General features: G+C 59.7%; 2 protein-coding genes across 3 annotated transcripts; one reads left to right on the top strand and one right to left on the bottom strand.

The window, feature by feature from the left end:
• Positions 1-3,291: 3,291 nt before the first annotated feature.
• On the bottom strand, positions 3,292-12,674 carry GCC1 (GRIP and coiled-coil domain containing 1). 2 transcript variants are annotated; one of them, XM_067317611.1, is made up of 4 exons: positions 12,657-12,674; positions 10,935-11,986; positions 7,943-9,248; positions 3,292-3,892 (listed from the first exon to the last, which is right to left on the bottom strand). In XM_067317611.1, the coding sequence occupies exons 2-3, from the start codon at positions 11,979-11,981 to the stop codon at positions 7,944-7,946; spliced, it is 2,352 nt and encodes a 783-aa protein (XP_067173712.1). In that variant the 5' UTR covers positions 11,982-11,986; positions 12,657-12,674; the 3' UTR covers positions 3,292-3,892; position 7,943. The 2 variants fall into 2 exon arrangements, with proteins under 2 accessions (XP_067173712.1, XP_067173711.1); XM_067317610.1 differs by lacking the exon at positions 3,292-3,892 and having other exon boundaries at positions 7,537-9,248.
• Positions 12,675-13,447: 773 nt separating this feature from the next.
• ARF5 (ADP ribosylation factor 5) lies at positions 13,448-20,066 on the top strand. The gene is made up of 6 exons (XM_067317609.1): positions 13,448-13,614; positions 13,722-13,802; positions 15,977-16,086; positions 16,835-16,906; positions 18,951-19,076; positions 19,372-20,066. The coding sequence occupies exons 1-6, from the start codon at positions 13,548-13,550 to the stop codon at positions 19,456-19,458; spliced, it is 543 nt and encodes a 180-aa protein (XP_067173710.1). The 5' UTR covers positions 13,448-13,547; the 3' UTR covers positions 19,459-20,066.

Below are 20,066 nucleotides of genomic sequence, written 5' to 3'. Positions count from 1 at the left end.
GCCACGTCGGTCAGGGAGACGCCGCGGGAAATGAGCTGCCCCAGGAGCGTCAGGGCCGGCACCAGCCTTCCCGGAGAGGCGGAGGTGAGCGGGGCCGGAGCGGCCGTGGGGCAGAGCCGGGCGGGAGGCGCTCGGCTGCAGCCCTTGCACCCTGCGCTGTCCCCAGCGGTGGCACCTACCAGGCCAGGACGTAGGGCAGCCCCTGCCACGCGCTCGCCGGGCACCGGCCGCTGCCCTGCAAGGACACGGCATGGCCCCGGCTCCTCCGGGATGGGGCAGCCCCCGCGGCTGCAGCAGGAGCCGCTGCAATCCCTGGGGATGCGCCAGCCCGGGCTGCTGCGGGGCCAGTGCTGTGGGCACGGGGCGGCAGAGCCCCGGCTGTGTCCTTCCCGCTCGCCCTGCACTGGATCGGCAGGTAACGGAGCCGGCAGGGCACCGACCTGCGCCGTGGGCCGCGCTCGCCAGCCGTGCATGGCGCGGTAGGCTTCGTAGGCGTAGACGATGACCATGAGGAAGGAGACCGTGTAGAAGGTCTGCGAGAGGAAGGGGAGACCCGGCTCTGGCTGCATCCAGCACCCGGGACCAGCACCCGCTCCGGCACCTCGGCCCCGTCCCTCCGTGCACTTTGCACCGCAGCATCCTGCTCCCGGCCCCGGCAGGGCCATGCACGGGCCAGCTCGCACCAAGGACCAGCGGCGCCGGTGACAGTGACACCCTCCCCACCGGCATGTGCTGGGCTTAAATAGGGCTCAGCCCCCCCCAGGTCCTGCCAGCAGGCCTGGCACCACGGTGAGGGTCGCTTTGCGCAGCCAGGGCACGGGGCAGGATGGCGCTGGCTCGTGTTGAGGCACACGCTGGGGACGGCACAGCCAGCTGGAGCCGCCCAGCCGGCCCCGGGGAAGGGCCCTGACGTGCCGGGGCCACGTTTGCACCAGGAGGAGCTGGACCCCGCTGCGCTCCGGTGCACGTGGCAGGGGGTTTGCCGGGGCGCAGATGGACGAGCGGACACGGCGTGGGGGGCAGACGCGGCTGCGACAGGGAACGTGGCGCTGGGGAGAAGGGAGCAGCTTGGTGCGCAGGACCGCGGCAAAGGGGAACAGGGGTGGTTTCTCAGCAGGACAAATATTTCCCTACGCCGGGACTTCCCCAGGGGCAGCCCAGCCCTGCGAGGGGCTGTTCCCGGTGGATGGGGGTGTCCAGAGGGGGTTGCATCACTCGTAGTGTCACCTGGGCACGCTGCAGCCCCAGGACACGGCTGCAGCCGGGCAGCGGCACCGCGGGGCCGCGTTGGCCCTTACCGTGGCCAGTGCGCGTCCGTAGGGGCAGAAGGCGTAGGCAGGGATGAAGAGCGGGGCTGGCAGGAGCTGGATGGCAGCCGTGCAGAGCAGCGCTGCCGCAGCCAGGGAATCGGCCAGGGCCAGGAGGAAAAGGGGCCGGAGCTGGGGGGGTGGAAGACGGCGCTCGTTGACTCCAGGCAGCTGCATCCCTGGCTGCGCAGGTCCCCTCGGCCCCCGCTCTGGACACGCACCTGGCTGCGGCAGCACCGCCTGCCCCGGGTGGTCGCCACCAGGACCGATCCGCTGCCCGCGAGGCTGGAAGAGACGTGGCTGGGGGGTGACGTCTGGCTGCACCCCGGGAGCGTCGCTTACCCCCGGCGGCAGCTCGGGGACGTCTCCGCTTTGCTGCCGGCTGCAAGGCCCAAGCGTGAGGCGCTCGGGGGCCCCCAGTTCCCGGAGGAATTTCGTGCCGGGAGTGCACGGGCTCCGCAGAGCTATTGCACACTGACATCCCCCGAACCCCCAAACCGTGCTGCCGGGATTCGCAGCGCCCGGCCGGGTCGGGACCCACCTCAGCAGCGAGGCCGGCAGGTAGGTGCACGTCAGCACGAAGATCTGCAAGGGGAGAGGCGAGCGCTGGGTCCGGTTTTGCCGCAGTGAAAGCCTTGTCCCACCTCCAGGTCCGGAGGACGCGGTGCTCCGAGCGCATCCGGAGTCGCTCCCCTCGGGTGTTCCAGCGTCCCCAGCTGGGATCCCAGTGCCAGGAGCCGAGCAGCCCTGCGGGCCACGGGCCGATTTCCCTTGCCCGGAGCAGGGCAGCGCCCAGAAGCAGCGTCCGGCCCCGGGCACGCGGCTGCGAGCGGCTCCCAGACAGGGCGGCGCGGGGCTGCCCGCGGGGCAGGGAGGCACCCGAGGGACCGCCGGAGCCGGAGCCGGAGCCGCACGGGACGGTGAGTCACGGCGACGCTGGCGAGCCAAGCAGAAGCTGCCGCCTGCGGGAAACGCCGCCGGGCGCTGGAGACCCCCGGCTCCTCGCCCGCGCAGGCCGGGACCTGCTCGCTGGCGGATGCTCCCGTCCCCGCCGCCTCTTGCAGCCTCCGCACATCTCCGGGGCGAGGGGGGCCCCGCGGCCAGCGCAGGCGCGCGAGGCCCGGACAGGGTCTCCGCGGAGGGCTGCCCGTGCATGCATGGCTTTACCTGCCTGTCCGAGAGCGCGGACGGATGCTCCTCTCCAATCGCCATGGCCGGGCAGCTGGGACTGAGCGTCCCCGTTGCCTCCCAGGTGCAGCCGGGGCTCCGGTGCCGGGGCCGAGCAGCTCTGGCAGCCGCTGCGCACCGGCTCGCTGGGCGCCCCGATGGGAGGGGACCCAGCAGCAGCACGGCCCGTGGAGCAGCACAGCCAGAGGAACCAGCCCGGCTGGGCGGTTAGGGATGAGCCCTGGGAGCGGGGAGGGATGAGCCCTGGGAGTCCAGAGCAGCGCACGGCCGCTGCCCTTGCACCTCCCCTCCGCAGCGCCCGGGAGCGGGATGGGAGCGCAGCCACGAACACGGCTGTGCCAGGCCCCACGGTGCAGATGTGCCGCACTTCTCCGTCCCCAGCACTTCCCAGCGGCCTCGCCGTCCTGCAAGCTGGGGAGCTGCAGGTCTGGGCAGACTTCTCCTCGCTGCACGGGGAAACTGAGGCACGGGAAAAGGGTCGGGGCAGGGGAAGCCCGCGCAGGGCGAGCCCAGGGCAGCAGCCGGTGCCCGCACGCCACGTGCCGACCAGGGCAGCCACCCCGCAAGCTGCCATCGCCTCGGGCAAGGTAACCGCGGCCATTTCCCCGGACGGACGCCACCAGGACACTCAGACATGGGTGCAAAGGGAGGGGCGGCAGCTTTATTGCGAGGCCTGCGTGCCGCAGGAGTCGGCGCAGCAGCGCGCAGACACGCGCAAAACACTGGTAAAAACACACCCGCTGCGGGGAAAGGTGCTCGCGCTCGCCGGCCCAAGCATCATCGCCTGCACCGCCGTGTCCCTCCACCCCGGGCAGGTCGTTGAACTTCTCAGAGCTCCTCGGGAGGACGCGGGAACAGCATTTCCCACGCGCCGGCGGCGAATACGACGAGGCTCCGGTGTTGTCCCGGTGCAGGGCAGGCAGCCCCATCCGGCAGGCAGCGCCAAGCCCACCCGCACCGAGCGCTGGTGGTGTCCCCGGGCCCGGCCACGGGTCCTCAGCGCCAAAGCCCTCCTCGGCCTTCGCTCCCCGCCCCGGCACCGGGATGGAGCAGGTGGATTCCTGCCCCTACAAGGACCGTATGAAATCAAGGGCAGGGACTTCCCGGCAAGCGGGCGAGCCTTCTCCCCGAGCCGAGCGGTGCCCAGGACTTTTCGGGCCCTGCTGAGACGCCACCGGGTCTTAGCAATAAATACCATGCCTTAAAGTTTCTTACGCTCAAGCGTGCAGGCGAGGATCACCGAACCACAGAAAACCCAACCTTATCGCTGCTCCCTCTGGCTTGTGCTCGAACGCAGAGCCCGTGCGCATCACAGGACGTCACCTCGTATCGTCCCTAACACCAAGTGGAGCGGGTCACGCGCTCGTCTCCAGAGACGCTCTTGTTTGCTGAAAGATCTAAAAGAACGGTCAAATTCACAAGGCGAAACATTTAGTTTTGCATCTGTTCAAACAGCGCTTGCAACACCGGAGAGCAGGCAAACACCGGCTGAGCTGTACCTGCCCCCGGCCCGGTCTATCGGCTCCGATGGATGCTGGCACCTCGGCCGAGGGGCCCCCGGCAGCAGTGCTGGCTGGAGGGCACGCGCGGCTGGCCGAGGCTGCCCCGGTGCTCGGCGCCGCATAAACACGCGCCGGCAGCCAGCCCGCACGCCGAGAAACCGCCGGTCACTCGGAGCGAGCAAAGCCACGCTGCAAATACTCTGGGTTCATTTCGGAGGGTTTTGGCTAAGTGATGAGAGGACGGAGGGAGGGAGGAATGCAGGGGAAGGTCTGAGGGTCTGACGGGGTGTAAAGACGGGGGTTATGGGGAGCAGGGAACTGCGCTAGGAGAACGCTCGCATTCGATCGCCACGGGATGGGATTTTGCACGGTCCCTGCGGTTTCAGAGGCGCCACCTGACGCAAGCTTGCCAAAGGGGGACCAGAGAACCGGCTTTTCTCAGTAGATCTCCCGGCAGAGCCAACAGCCACGATGGGATGCTGACAGCTGCTTCAAGGCTGAGAAGCCCCAGACCAAACGCTCCCTGGAACAAACACTCCAGTTTCTATCCGGTTGCGGCATGTGGCTCCCGTGTGCTGATGTCCCTGCTGCCAGCGCTCTCAGCGTCCGCGTGGAGACAACTTCCAACGCCAGCCTTCCAGCACAAGGAATTGCTCACCGCTTTTTGTCCCTTTCCAAGACCTCTGGCAGGCACCGATTCTGCCTGGGGCATTTTTCCCTGAGCGTTTTTTGAGGCGAAAGCGGCAGCAGGGGTTGCAGGAGCAGCCGGTGCGTCTGCAACGCAACAGAAGGGGATCCGGCTCCTTGGGAGGCGGCGTGCTGCCCTCTGGCTTTAGCAAGGCAAGATTTACGGAGCAAACTCCAGGGAACTCTGGCCACCGACAGGACAAGGGCTGCCAGCGCGGCATTAAAAGGGGGAAAACCGTCCTGTTTAGCCGCTGAAGCTCCCTGCAAGTCCCAGGCACTTGAACCGCGCAGGCGCTCGCAGCTGCGAGATGCTGCGAGCGGGGGAAAGCCGATCGACCTGTGCGAGGCGGCATCAGCCTGCGAAGGCTGCGGCACTGCCCAGACACGCAGCAGCTCGCTCCTCAAAACCGGTCCGGGCTGCCAGGCCTCTCCCAGAGCAGCGCAGCGTCGCTGGCTCTTCCGCCCGACCGGAGAGCTGAGGAATTAATGCATTTGTTAACTCCGTTCCAGGACTCACAGGACGACTGGGGATTGTTAAAACAGGGCTTAATGCCAGTGTTTACAAACACTTTCCCTGTAGTCAGGGACTGGGAGGTTGTGCTTTGGAATCTAAGCTTTAATTAAAAACAAAGCAAGTGCATAAAAACAAAACTCAAGTGCGATTTTTGCCTACATAGATGAGAAAACTCTAGAAGCTTCAAAAAAAAAAAAAGCACAGCCAAGAGTACTCAGTTCCCAGGGCTGCAGGCAACCACCCAACATCTCCAAAAGCGAAATGTCCCTCTCCGGTTTCAAAAGAGCAGTGACCATTTGAACATCGGCACAAACACTTCCTAGCGGGCATTTTTCCAGCATGGCTCTTCCGGCCTTGCAGGGATGCTCCTTCCCATTTCTGCTAACTTAATGTCAGCAGGCTACGCCGGAAGCACAGCACCAAGCACGCTCCTGTTTTTGCGTTGGCCTTGCGAAGCCCTTCCTTACGCAAGGTAAAACTGCTCTGCAAGCGCCGAAAAGCACAGGCACCCTGCCCCGGCTCTCAGCACTAGTTAACTGCAGCACGCAGCGGCTTGCGCAGAGAAAGCTCCCACCTCCGGAGCCCGACGCTCACCGCGCGAGCGGCAGCGCTGCCCTCGGGCCACGAGTGCAGCCCGGGAACAGACTCCAGCTCGCAGCACCGAGCCCGCTGGTTTCACAGCTACTTTCGTTTCAAGTCTCGGTGTTTCAGAAACCACGTCGCGCCCCAGGGCAGCAGGTCGAGGCCGCCGCCAAGCCCAGGGCTCACGGCAGCGGGAGGGATGCTGCATCCCAGGGTTCCCGTCCCGGGAACTGGGCAACCGGTGGGTGCCCTCTAGCGGCCCCGCATCCCGGCACCCACGGGCTCAACCAGCCTTCTCCGATGACGTCTCCGGGGAACCGGGTCTGCCCCTCGATAACGGTGGCTGCTCCCCCTTGGCTCAGCCGTCACCCCAGGCGAGGGGGGAAGGAAGGCGAAGGGACGCCAGCAGAGCTAATCCAATCCACTGGCCCTCAGCATGCGAAAACACAGGCTTTGCACCACGAAACATCCATCCCCAACGCGTTCTTCTCCAGCCGGACGGCCACGGGGCAGCGCTTCTCCCTCCAAGGGAAGGGACGACCTTGGCCCTCGAGCCGCCTGAGCACGGAGCTCAAACACCAGAAGGAAAGGCACGTTCCTACCGCAGCGGGCGGAGGGAAGAGGAGTTTGCACCTGCACGATGGTCCCTCGCAGAGCCAGGTAGCCACCTTCCCCGGAGCGGGGCAGGAGGAGCCAGCTCCCCTCGCACACGCTCACAGCCGCACGGTGCAGGTCCCCGAGGAGAATCTCACTCACTGACCTTTCTCACGCAGCACTGATATCCAAAACGCATGCTCTGGTTTTCTATCCGGTCTTGCGACATTCATAAAGTGCACGGTACAACCCTTTTTTCTTTGAGTCAGGGTATCCAACTCAATCGTTCTTGGGTCTAAGCAGCCAGGACCTGGTAGCTCCTGAGCACAGCTGCCAAGAGGAGGAATGCCGCTTCTTCCTAATGGTGGGCTTACAGCGGTCCACCAAAACCAGAGGTGTTCCAAGATGTTCTGGCTTCCTTCCTGCCAAGCTCAGTAATTCCCAAGAGAATCATTCAAGAATCTCAGGGTTTATGCAGCAGCAGGGCCACACCTTCACCCATGCACAAGTGCTTACCACAAACCGCACTTCACTGGTAAGTCCAGGACACACATGCTCCCGGAGCTGTTATCTTCCGCCCCTTACAACTGCTTTCTTCTTTCGATCTCAGCATGAACGATGCCTCGCTCTCCCCAAAACTACATTGAAGAGCATCCGAAACATCACTGAAACTCCCAAATGCTCAGAAAATGACTGTCAAAGGATCAATTCGACTATTTCAGCCTTTCCTCAGCTTGCTTTCTGTAATATCCCAGTTCTCACCTCAAAAAGGGTTAGAAAGCTTAGACATCTAATCTAATACAATGGGTATATAGGACCTTTTGGGTTGAAAAAGGTGGGGAAGCACTGCTTGCTCCTTTACAGTTACAAAGGTTTGAAATGTTAAATACTTAGAATATCCTCCTTCCTTCCTGGGAAACACATGCAACTGCTCAGAGAGCATTCTTCACCAGCAGTGAGAGCAGACCTTAACACCATGTGTCACAGGATGATCCCCAGTGCCATGAGGAACTGCTGTACGCACTCATACAAATTTAATTCTAGGCAATAAAGCCTCTTTTGAAATTGCTCAAGATTTTCTGCATTTGGATGATGCTGGTAGTTAAGATTCATCCTTCTTGCAGGTTTTCAGTTCTGTGTGTTATATAATTTTAACACTGTGTCAAGTGCTTTTTTTAATATATTTTGAATCACAAGCTCGTCTGGAGTTTCAAGATACAAGCAAGTTTCACCCTAATACGGTTCCCCATCCTATGCCTGACAGGCAGAGATTTTTTTTTAAAGTTGATTTAAAAAAGCATCAGTATCTTCAAAAAAATTTTTTTTAAATCAAGTTCCTACTCAGAGCAAAACCTCACACCCGAGAGCACCGTGATCCTATTGGAATAGTTGGAACAATTCTACTTTAGATTAGTGCTAATAGCACTAGTTTGAGCCCAATTCTTTTCTGAAAGCTCTCTGCTTCATCACACGTGATTGGAAAGAGCTTACCCCACAAATGATTTGGTCTTAGATAACAATCAGAAATGTGTTATTATAGAAAAGCAGTTATGAGTAAAAACTACCACCTCATCTCTTCCCAGAAAGCCACCAGCTACTGTAAGCTGACTGCTTTGTAATAGTTTGCTTTTCTTCTGGGCTGAAATGCAGAATAGTCAATATGGCAGTTAGAGTCTGTTGGCGACCAAGGGAATCTGGCAGTGTCAAAAATCTATAGACAATGTTTTTGAGGTATTCCAGGTTGGCTCCCTCTCTGCTCTTATCTCTGAAATTCTTCTGGATTTCGTTTTGAAGCATGGACACCTCTTCCCGGTGCTTCTCCTCCTCAACCAGGATCTTCTCCCGGAGCTGGTGAACTTCCATTTCCAGCTTGTGCTTCTGCTTCCTCAGTGCTACAATTTCCACCTCTTTGCGAGCCAGCTGCTCTGCATACAAGAAGAAGGTGGGCTCATTGGTGGCAGCGAGATGAAGAGCCTGGGGGAGATTCTCTGAAAAATCGTTACCTGGCGAGTCATTGCTGGTAACATCAGTCCCTGATGCTAGATAGTTTTTGGATCCTTGAAGCCCATAGGGCAACGTGACAGATCTCAGCTGCTCCAGTTCTTGGTCCTTTTCTGCCAGCACAGCCAGCGCTCGGTCCCGCTGTTTGTGCATTTCTTCTTCCAGTTTCATTGTCCGTTCCCTGTAGTCCATCTGGCATCGCTCTAATTCCTGCCTGTGAATTTGCTGCAGCTGGGACAACTCTTGCTTCTTGGCTTCCATATCTTGCTGGTGCTGCTTCTCCATTTCCTCAGAGGACAGCCGAAGTACAACGTATTTCTCTTTCAGATCAGCCAGCTGCTCTTGAGCTTCCTCCAGTTCTTTGGCCAGATTGCCATCTCTGGCTGCCTTGTTCTTGAGAACCACTTGTGCCCTCATCTTGTACCTTTCGAATTCTTCCTTCAGCTGCTTTAGCTCCTGCTGATAGTACAAAGCAGTGGCCTTCTCACCATCCCCAGTTTCAGTGCCCTTCGGCAGCTCCAGCTCACACAGCTTCTCAATGTCCAGCGCAGGCTGACTCTTGTTAGCCGCTGCCTGCAATAGCTTCTTCAGCTTCTCCATTTTATCCTTTAGCACATTAACATCAAGGTTGGCTTCTTCTACGTGAGCATCAGCAGGAGATCGGCTGGACGCAGCAATGGCCAGGGTTTTGTTCTCCAGGTCTAACTGCACGATGCGGTCCTTCAGCTTCTGAATGACCATTTGGTCTTTCTGCTTGGCTTTTTCGTAGGTGCCAAGTAGTTCTGACACTTCGGAGACCTGGCCCTCCAAACTGGCCACTCGCCGCTCCTCCATCTGGGCCTGCTGGCGGAGCTGCTCCTCTGCCTGCGCAGTCTGAGAGCAAAGAGACACGGGAGGGTTAGATTATCTCAACACTCTGTGCAGGGGGTCTGCAGTTTACCCAGAGGCTTAATTCTGCTCTGATGAGTTCCAAGCAAGGGCTGAGCCATCCTTTCCCCTAAAATCCTGTACAAGCCACCACACTGACTTGCCCGTCTTTAAAAAGGAGATTCAAGGATAAAAGAAGCCAAAGGCGTTTTTGTTTTTATTCCCTGTTCTCCAGCAGAATTCCTGTTAGCAGTGTTATCTGTATTGCTACAGGTCGGGGGCAGGGGGAGGGGAAAACACACATTCATGTCACAGTCTGATATGGGATTTTTAAAAACGTGCATGTGCTTTAAAACTCTCATAGATCTAAATGCAATTTATGTAAATGCTACGCTTTGTTGCACTGATATCAACATAATTCAGTGGTTCCTGAGTAACTACAGCAAACACCTAGCGCCCACAGCTTTTATGGCTATCAAGATCCAACCGTCTAACAGAAAATTTGAATGGCAGCATTTGACAATCACCATCACGAATTAAAGCATAACTGGAGTCAGATCATCGTCACCTCTGTCAGAGAGAGTCTGTCAGAGATAACGTCCAAAAAGAGGCAAATTATGTGAAATCAGCCTAGTCACTAACTAGACACTTCAGATTAGAAAGGAGAAAACTTGTTCCAGACTGAGCGACGATGAGGATGTCATTCTGGAGTGCTTCCAGGTGCAAATTCAGTTACTGGTGCCAGACTCCTGAGTGCATTGCCCCACAACCCACAGAGTTACACAAGTTCCTCTTCTACCTCACATGCCTTGTTCTAGCTCTTCTCTCTCCCCACATGCACACAGGCAAGAGCCTTTTTCTCATATTTACCTTTCTTCTTTCCCCAGAGCTCTTCAAGCTTCACTGAAAAGTAACCCCAGGGCCTTCAATAGCACAGGCCACACCGCTCCCTGGGCTTACACTAGCCAAATCAGTTTACGTGGCGCCCATCAGCACGGATGGGCTGTCACCTTTAGCTGCACAGCATCTTTCACAGTGGATCAGACAAGAACCTCTGCAGTTTGAGAGCTTTTGTCACAGAAGCTGTGTAATTCACAGAAATCTCTCATCAGCCATGCTGCAGAACAGGAAAGGGGAAAGACGGTTTTATGACTTCAACAAGCAAGTAGTGCAGGCCCTAAAGATGAAAGGCCTTATTTCATATTTATCCCAACATGCACCTGCAGAAAGTTCTATCGATTTACAGAACATTGTATTAGAAGTTATTTCCTATTACGAGCTACAGTAATTGTACCTTGCGTGGCCCTTAAATACTTTACAAGACCACATTCACTGCCATAGTGGGTTAGAGCGAAGGTCTCTCCTCCCAGTCCCAGCTGTTGTCACACCAGTGACAACGTGTTCAGAACCAAATGACACTCTAGAGGACAGAGTCACAGTGTAATCACCTCATAAAGGGTGTCCCCTGCTTAGGAGGACTTAAACACTGAATCACAAACAGCCTTTATTTTCCTCAGGGAAAACTGTCTCATCAAATAAAGCCATGAGGTTCTTATTTATTTCAAACCTCTTGCAAGGTTCGGGGCAGGGAAGGAGAATTTGTGCTATTCCAGCCTAATTACAAACCCTGCCCCGACTGCTGCCAATACGTCCCGCAGAGTAAGCTGCTCTAGCGCACAGCCAGCGAATTACCTTTCTCATCTCTTGCAGCAGCTGCACTTGGAAGTGGTTCTTGAGGCTGGCCATCTCCTCCTGCAGATCCTGTATCCGTGGGTCTGGTTTGTTGCTCTCTTCCTGCACAGCTTGCAGCTCTCTCCTCAGGTCTTCCACCTCCTGGCTCAGCTGCTTGATCTGCAGTTCATACCCCTCTGCACGGTCAGCCATGCATACCCTCCCAGCCAACAGCTCCCTGGTCTCCTCCAGCTTTAGCTCTACATCCTGGCGTGAAGTCCTCTCACTCTGGAGCAGCTTCTGCAGCTCTCGCAGCATAACAGCATGGTCACTCTGTTCTTGGGCTCGGTCATGCTGCTGCGTGATCAGACGGGCTTTGGTCTCCGCTAACTGTTCCTGGACAGACTTCAGCTCTGTCTCCAACTTGTCCCTCTCATCCTCTGCTTTCTTAAAGGCATCATCCAGGTCCTGCTTCATCTTCTTCTTGTCTGCTTGGTACGAAGCTTCCATGCGGGATTTCTCCTGTGTGACTGTGGACAGAGCACTGGTCAAGGTGGCCAGCTGAGTCTTCAGCTGGAGCACTCTTTTATCAGTCTCTCCAGCGGATGATGGCACATCCCCACTGCTTGTGCTGACACCGCTCTCCGAACCACTTGTCTCCTCTGATTTAAGAGAGGAGGCAGCGGCTGCAGCCTTATCATCCTCAGTTCCTGGTTCACCTTTGGCACTGGCCAAACTGGCAGCTGTGTCTGCACTGGTAGCTGTTCCCCCGCTATCCTCACTGTGAACAGAACTCCTGTCATCAGCAGAATCGGCAAAGGAAGAGCTGGAGCTAGCCACAGACGCAGGGTGAGCCCCACTCAAGCCAACGTCTGCCTCATGAGACACAGACAATACTTTCAAGCTAGCTTCCAACGCTTCCTTTTCTTTGAGCAAGCTCTTGTAGGCTCTGACCACATCCTTCAGCCGAGCCTGGTACTGAAGAAGCTGCTTTTTCTGCGATTCAATAGTCTCTAGAAGATCTTTTTTACTTGGGCCACCTCCAAAGTTCATGCCAAACTTCTCCATGATGCCTTGTGCAATGTGAAATGAAAGAGAAAAAAAAAAACAGTGCAACGGCTAAACAAACAGCAAAAACACATTTACGATTAACAGGAGCAGGTTGCTCGCCAGGATCATCATGCTGAGCTCCCCCTAGGACACCATACAGTTAACGGATCTGTAACAGAACAGCCTAAGAAATATACTGGGCTGCTCTTAAGACACGGAATGGCCGAGGTTGGAAGGGACCTCTGGAGATCAACTAGTCCAACCCCCTGCTCGAGCAGGGTCACCTAGAGCAGGCTGCTCAGGTCTGCGTCCAGTTGGGTTTTGAACATCTCCAAGGATGGAGACTCCACAGCCTCTCTGGGAAACCTGCTCCAGGGCTCTGTCACCCTCACAGTGAAGAAGCTTTTCCCTATGTTCAGAGGGAAATTCCCGTGTTTCCGTCTGCCGTCTCGTCCCATCCCTGGGAGCCACTGGGAAGACACGTCAGAAGGGCAGATTGCACGGAACCGACGCGCCCGCGCCCGGGAAAGGTGCCGGCTAAGAGACACCGCTCACCGCGCTGCCGCCGGATCGAGGCGCGCCGGCCTCCCCGCCCCCCAGGCCTCCAGCGCGGGGGCCCCGCGGTCACGGCGGGGCGCACGGACAGACCCCCCCCCCCACACTCGCTCCCTCCCGCCGCCGCCCGGGCCTCACCTCCAGGCCGGCTGGCCGCAGCCGCCGCTGCGCACGCGCGGGAGCCCCGCGCGCCACTTCCGCCCACCCCGCCGCCCGCGAGCGCTCAGTGCGCACGCGCGCCGCCAGACCACTTCCTGCCCCCTCCTCCTCCCCGCCCGCGGGAAGTGCGATGGCGCAGGCGCGAACCGCACTGAGGGGGGGGGGGAGCGGGGGCGTGGCCTGGCGGGGCGTCCGTCACAATTCGACCGGGGTGAGAGGTCCCACCGGGCATGCGCACATGGGACAGCACGTCACGGTCGCGCAGCAGGCGCCACCCGCGAAGCGGATGGGCTCAATGCGCAGGCGCGGGCCCGCCCCCGTGTCCCAGTAAACGCTAGGCAACGGGAACGGGGGCGGAAGTGGGCGGAGCTTTCGGGGCGGGCCGTGGGGCTGCCGTGCCGGGTGTGTGCCCCCCCTCGTGAGGGGGGGGGTGGACCGGGCCGTGGGGCAGCGGTGCCGGGGATTGCCGTGGTGGCCTGGGTCAGCCCATGCCAGAGGGAAGGGGAAGGGCCAAAGGGAGGAGTGTCACGGCTAGGGGCGGGGCTAAATGCCCCGGAGGCGGGGTAAGGCAGGGATAGCCCGCGAGGGGCAAGGCCTCGGGGGCGGGGCTTATCCGTAGGGGGCGCGGCCTCGCGGCACGGGGGGGGCGGGCCCGAGCCATGCCTTGACAGGGCAGGAGGCGGGGCCTGGCGGCGCGGGGGCGGAGAGTGGGCGTGGCCGGGCTGAGAGGAGTCGGGGATGGGCCGTGCGGGGGCGGGGCCTGTGGGCGGGGGCGGGGCCGGCGGCGCGGCGGAGCAGCGAGGCAGCGGGGCTGGCAGCGCGGCCGTCCCGTCCCGTCCCGTCCCTCCCGCCGCCGCCGCCGCCGCCGCCATGGGCCTCACGGTCTCCGCCATCTTCTCCCGCATCTTCGGCAAGAAGCAGATGCGGATCCTCATGGGTGAGCGGCGGAGGGGGGCCGGGGCCGGGGCCGGGGCTGGGGCTGGGCCGGGGCTGGGCCGGGGCCGGGCCGGGGCCGGGCCGGTGACCGCGGCCTCTCTGTTGCAGTGGGTCTGGACGCCGCCGGCAAGACCACGATCCTCTACAAGCTGAAGCTGGGCGAGATCGTCACCACCATCCCCACCATCGGTGAGTGAGCGCCCGGCGCCGCGACGTCGGTGGCACCAGGCCGCGTCGCCACTCTCCCGCTCCGTGCGCCGGGGCAACGCCAGGCCTCGCCGGCGGAGGAGGCCCCGTCCGGGCCGCGATCCCCCGCCCTGGGGGGCAGCGCAGCCCTTCCCAGCCCAACCGGTGAGGCCGAGGGCACGGGCAGCGCGGAGGCCGGAGCGCTGCCTGCGCTTCCCGCCTCGCTCCGCTGCGGCTTTGCGGGGCGACCTGCCCCGCTCCGCAAGTGGGGATGGCTTCCGTGTGCGCGTGCCCGTCCGCGCGGCGCGGCAGATTTTGTGGCCACCTTGTGATCACGCGGCTTGGTCTGCTGCTCCTCACCTGCCCTGCGTTGGCAAACGGTGACCTGAAGCAGTTGCGTTAGCGTGATCTTGCTGTGGGCTGGTACAAAGGCGCTTTGCTTGGTGAGGAGGCCACCACGTGCTGTTTTCAGTGTCTGCCCCGGCTCAAAAGGCAGGACAGGCTTTTGGTCCTGATAGCACGTGGGTGGAAAGCCTTTAGTGAGGCCTTCAGCGCTGTCTCCCATAGCATCCCAGACAAACTGGTCAAGTGTGGACTACACAAGTGGTCAGTGAAGTCAGCTGAAACCTGGCTGAACCGCCGGGCTCAGAGGGTTGTGATCAGCAGCACAAAGTCCAGCTGCAGGCCGGTCATGAGTGGTGTACCCCAGGGGTCGATACTGGGGCCAATTCTGTTTAACATCTTCATTAATGACCTGGGTGATGGGACCAAACACACCCTCAGCAATTTTGCAAATGGTACCAAACCGGGAGGAGTGGCTGATACACCAGGTTGTTGTGCTGCTGTTCAGAGGGACCTCGGCAGGCTGGAGAGATGGGCAGAGAGGAACCTCATGAAGTTCAACACAGGACAGTGCAGGGTCCTGCACCTAGGGAGGAATAACTCCAGGCACCAGGACAAGCTGGAGGCCGACCAGCTGGAGAGCAGAGAATGATCTAGGGGTCCTAGTGGGACAACAAGTTGAACATGGGTCAGCAATGTGCTCTTGCAGCAAAGGCAGCCAATGACCTCCTGGGCTGCAATAGGCAGAGTGTTGCCAGCGGGTTGAGGGAGGTGATCCTTCCTCTGTGCTCAGCCCTGGTGAGTGCTGGGTCCAGGTCTGGGCTCCCCAATACAAGAGAGACATGGAGCTACTGGAGCGAATCCAGCAAAGGGCCACGAAGATAGTGAAGGAACTGGAGCATCTGTCATGTGAGGAAAGGCTGAGAGAGCTGGGACTGTTGAGCCTGGAGAAGAGAAGGTTCGGGAGGGGTCTTATTCATGTGTCTAAATAGCTGAAATGAGGATGTCAAGAGGATGTGCCAGGCTCTTCTCAGTGGTGCCCAGTGACAGGACAAGAGGCAGTGGGCACGAGTTGAAACACAGGAATTTCCACTTGAACACAAGAAAGCACTTCTTCACGGTGAGGGTGGTTGAACATCAGAACAGGTTGCTCATAGAGGTAGTGGAGTCTCCATCCATGGAGATATTCAAAACCCAACTGGACACAGTCCTGAGCAGCCTGCTCTAGGTGACCCTGCTTGAGCAGCGTGTTGGACAAGATGATCTCCAGAGGTGCCTCCCAGCCCCAACTGTTCTGTGATTTTTGGTACATGAGTACCAACCGCATCCAGGTACATCGAAACTGCTGAGGTTTTCAAGGTGATGTTCCCAGGGGCTGGCTGGCAAAATCATGCATGGTCCTGAAGAGCTGGCAGGGCCTGGATAGACTTGCCGGGCAATGCTTGTGAGCGTGGGGGTGCTCAGCTTGCAGAGAGAGCAGGCTGGGGGCAAGAAGCTCTGCCGAGTGCGTTTCCTAGACCCTCTGCGCAGCTGAACTGTGTTAACGGTGCAGTGCTGGGGGTGGAGATGCTCCCTGGGGATCGGTGGCAGATGAATGCGGCGGTGCACCTTGATCTCCTTTCCTGCACTCCTGAGACACCGGTGGGTGTTGTATGACTGATGCTACCTCATCTCCCTGTGCAGTTCTCTGTCCTGCAGCTCAGAAACACGGAGCTTGTTCAGACTAGGGCTGCTGCCTCCTGTGTCTCTTGCGTGTGGTGCGAGAGCCCCGAGGCTGCCAGCGGGATTGACGGTGCGTGCGCTGTCTCTCCTTGCCCTTCCTGCCACCCCTGCAGGGTTCAACGTGGAGACGGTGGAGTACAAGAACATCTGCTTCACGGTCTGGGACGTGGGTGGCCAGGACAAAATCCGACCCCTGTGGAGGCACTACTTCCAGAACACGCAGGTAGGTGCTGCCGAGGGCCGGGGTGGACGTGGCTGTTGCATGGGGACCTGTTCAGGCCCCTGTGCTGCTGGGGGGGGATGAAGGGTCATGGGCCCCCACATCTGGAACAAACACTGTTCTGGTCAGCAGGATGAACCCACTCCCCTCTTAGCAAAGGAGGGCATTGCATGGGGAAAGGTCGAAGCTCATTGTCACCTCTGGTCCTCGAGTGCCTGGTGGCAGGCTCTCCTCCGCCTAGCGAGGAACTGAGCAGGGAGCTCGGCTGAAGTCACTCTCATTCCCTCCTGTGCCAGCGTGTGCTTTGGGATTAGATGAAATCTGGGATGGGGCTTGGCTGAACTTCATGCGTTGTAGTGAGGCTGACTGCAAGGGGCAGGGTCCCAGCAGCCCGTGGTCCCTTGAAGCTTCTGGCCTGATCCTGCCTGAACTGAGCATGTGAGTGGCTGCAGGGAATAATTCCTGGTCCCCAGGGCAGTGACCCAGATGGGACCACTGAGGACTATATCTGAGTATTTCCTTCAGCCCCCTAGTAGGAGAGGAAGTGTACGAGATAGTCCTTCAGGGGACCAGGCGTAGGGCTAATTGGGCAAGGTTAGTCACCCTTGCTGCTCTGGTTCGGCGTGGGCACGGGCTGGGGAGGGCGCTTAGTTGTTCTGTTTGTCATGGGGTGTCTGTAACCTGCCGTGACATCTGCCTCTTCACCAGGCAGGGCACAAGCTGCCTGCCCCAACCCTGACTTCTCTTACAGGGCCTCATCTTCGTTGTGGACAGCAATGACCGTGAAAGAGTGCAAGAGTCTGCGGATGAGCTGCAGAAGATGGTAAGTGCTGGGGGGAACTGCGTGTGCCCGGCTGAGAGATTTGGTCTTGCGTGGAGGCTGCCTTGCCCTGGCAGAGGTGGTTGTCGCACTGCCAGCCTGGCTCTCCTGGGGGACAGAAAGCATCTGCCCCAGTCCTGCAGAAGTGCCTGTGTGCCGGCATGAGGTGGGGACCGGAGCATTCACCAGTTTGTGTCAAATGACTCGTCTCTCCCCATGAGAAGGAGCAGCAAGCGTCTGTGTGCTGACACAGGATTGCTTCCCAGGAGACAAGGTTTAAAGGATCAGATAATAATTCTGATCTACCAGGCAGAGGCTTGAACTGCAGTGATCAGGAGCAATTGCAAGAGGGGGCAAAACAGTCAAGAAAACACAGTTCTAGGTTACGCTTAGGGCTTTGTTTAGCCGAGGCGCCGAAACGGCCGGTGCAGGAGCCTGCTGCTCTCAGGTTATTGTGTTTTGAATGTTCCCTGAGACCACGAGGAGCCCACACAAAGCGTGGCGGCGGTGGGTGTTTGGAGCAGTCTCCAAACCGCTCTCCTGTTGCCCTTGGCAGGGTTGGCAGGAAGGCTGGAGGTCTGGGTGAAGGCGAGCCACCCTCGGGCACCAGCGCGCAGCGGCCGGTCACCTTCTCAGTGGGATCTGGTTGGGGGGGGCGAGCTGGGGCTGCTCATCCCAAACTTGGGAACTCTGCTTTGGGACACAATGTCACACGTCCTGAGGGACCTCTCGCCTGTAACCACGCTGCTTTCCCTGTGCTCTGCGTGGCCGCGCTGCTAGCCTCGAGCTGCCCGCAGTGCTAACGTGCTTCGAGAGCTGAGCTCTGGGGATGCAGAGCAGCGGACTGCTCGCGGCTGCTCCGAACGTGCTTTCCCTGCCCCGCTGGAGATGCGTTTAGCCGCTGATTTGCCGAGCCTGTTAGCTGCCGCAGAGCCAGACTGCGTGGGGCATGTGTAGAAACCGTCTCTGTGTCAGCCTGGCTCCTGTTTTCACTGCCCGCAGAGACCGGGGTGAGTGAGCATGCTAAAACCTTGCGCACATGAGGAGGGGAGGCAGCTTCCAGAAATGTCATCCAGCAGCCAGTTTGCAAGGCAGGGATTGTTCACGCCTTGGCTTAACAGTCTTGGTGGGTTCAGAGCATCCTTGGGGTGGAAAGCTGCCACAGAACCGAGCGTGCACCAGCCTGTGAGCAGGGCAAAGGGATGGGATCCTTCGCACTGACCTCGTTCTCCTGTCCGAAGAGCTCCATTGTATTTCAAAGGCAGATTTTCTTCTGCATTTGTAGGGAAGAGCCTGATAACCTGGTACCTCTGATGTTAGATAACGTGTTTCTGGCAGTGATCTCAGTCCTGGAGGTGCGTTTCTTCTGTCTCCCGTACAGACACACAGAGCAGCGTCCTCCCAGTTACGGCTCCCCTGGAGCTTACCCCACGCCTGCCGCTGTGCCTCCCTTTCCCTCCCGTGGATTTGAGCGCTCCAAAGCCGAGGTCTCCTTTGTGAAGAGCACAACTGCTCCTGGTGGAAAGGCCCAGAGACGTCTGTTCCCCGGTGGCTCTGGCTCTCGTGCGGGGTTTGGAGACCCGCTGCAGAGCCGATAACTGACCTGTGCAGAAGTGTCGTTGACACGTCGCTCAGGAGCTCCAGCAACGGGGGTCTCTGCTGAGACACCGATGCATCCGAAGCTGAGCTTTCCCATGCTGTGGGGATCCCGCGGGGGGTCCCTGGGTGTCTGTCCTGTGCAGTCCCACCGTCACTGTCCCCTTCCTGGGGGTGTGCAGGCTGGAGGGCTTGAAGTCCAGAAGTAAGAGCATCCCATGTCACCGCGACCTGCAGGCAGTGAAGGGGGCGGGAGGGGGGAGCTGAGACGCTGGAAGCGAGCGGAGGAGCCGGTGTCCTCCTGGCTCCTTGGGGTCCCTCCAAAGCAGGCCCTTCGCCCTGCCGGGACCCCCACGGCAGGGTTGCCAGAGCTGCGGAGGCACGAGGGACCGGCTCCCCGAGCGCTCCCGCGGCAGCGCCCGGCTCAGCCGTCCGCACCCTCTCCCCGCAGCTGCAGGAGGACGAGCTGCGAGACGCTGTGCTGCTGGTGTTCGCCAACAAGCAGGACATGCCCAACGCCATGGCGGTGAGCGAGCTGACCGACAAGCTGGGCCTGCAGACGCTGCGCAGCAGAACTGTAAGTGTCTGGGGCGCTGGCCCCGTCCCTGCGGGAGACGCTCGGAGCGGCCTCGGGGCCGCTCCTGGGACGCGTTGGCCGTGCACGCGGGCTAGCGCGGAGCTGGCACGGAGGGGCCAGGACGCGGCCAGGCGGCGCTGGCCGTGCGGAGCTGGCTCCGTGCCGTGACCGAGAGCCGGTTGTCTCTGCGTGCGCGCAGAGCGCTCGCTTCCCGTCACCGGCCAGCGATGTGCGGAGCTGGAAACCGCAGCCTGCTTTGCTGGCTGTCGCCACTCCTTCTGCCTCTGTTTTCCAGTGGTACGTGCAGGCAACTTGCGCGACCCAGGGCACGGGCCTCTACGACGGGCTGGACTGGCTATCGCACGAGCTCTCCAAGCGCTAGACGGGGCCGGCGACGCAGGGACCGGATGAGCTGGGGACGTCTCTTCCGACTGCTGTTTTGTTTGTTTTCCTTTTTCCTTTGGGGTTTGTTTTTTTCCTTTCTCCCCAGAGTGGCCTCGTCTCCGAATGATCTGTGTGTTTATCTGGTAGGACTTGAACCTCAAGGACTCTTCAGGCAGCTCCACTTTGCGGTGTCCTGCCTTCTCTGCCCCGGCAGCGCTGCCTGCTAGCCGTCCTCCCCACTTGCATGCGTCGTCTTTTCGGAAACCGAGCGGTGCCTGTGAGAGCCTGCCCGGCGCCGGGAGGGGGCTAGTCGGGAAGGGGGCAGCGTTCGCTGCGTTCGCTGCTGCTCGGACGTGCCGGGGACGGCGTGTCCCCAGGCACTGGGGGGTGGTGGGGTCCCCGCTCCTCTCCCAGAGACAGGTGTTGGTGGCCTGAGCGGGGCCGGGAGGCAGCGGCTGTGGCCGCGATAACGCTGCAGGACAGGAAGGATTTTCCTTTTTATCCTTCGATAAACTTTATAGTTCTCTTTCTCTTGGGGAGGGGGCGTGTGGCTACGTAACGTGCTGTTGTACATTGAGTAATTAAACACCACCACTTTGTACCCTG

The sequence above is a fragment of the Apteryx mantelli genome, chromosome 1 (genome assembly GCF_036417845.1).
Source record: "Apteryx mantelli isolate bAptMan1 chromosome 1, bAptMan1.hap1, whole genome shotgun sequence".
Taxonomy (NCBI): Eukaryota; Metazoa; Chordata; class Aves; order Apterygiformes; family Apterygidae; genus Apteryx; species Apteryx mantelli.
The sequence above is the reverse complement of the archived record's forward strand: the minus strand, read 5'-3'. Positions and strand labels throughout refer to the sequence as shown.

Bases quoted from the DNA above. Each gene is read 5' to 3' on its own strand.
- ARF5 (XM_067317609.1), top strand. From the start codon at position 13,548: ATGGGCCTCACGGTCTCCGCCATCTTCTCCCGCATCTTCGGCAAGAAG. The intron at 16,907-18,950 runs GTAAGTGCTGGG...CTCTCCCCGCAG, and splicing joins CGGATGAGCTGCAGAAGATG to CTGCAGGAGGACGAGCTGCG. The intron at 19,077-19,371 runs GTAAGTGTCTGG...TCTGTTTTCCAG, and splicing joins AGACGCTGCGCAGCAGAACT to TGGTACGTGCAGGCAACTTG.
- GCC1 (XM_067317611.1), bottom strand. From the start codon at position 11,981: ATGGAGAAGTTTGGCATGAACTTTGGAGGTGGCCCAAGTAAAAAAGAT. The intron at 9,249-10,934 runs GTAATTCGCTGG...CTTTGCTCTCAG, and splicing joins TGCTGCAAGAGATGAGAAAG to ACTGCGCAGGCAGAGGAGCA.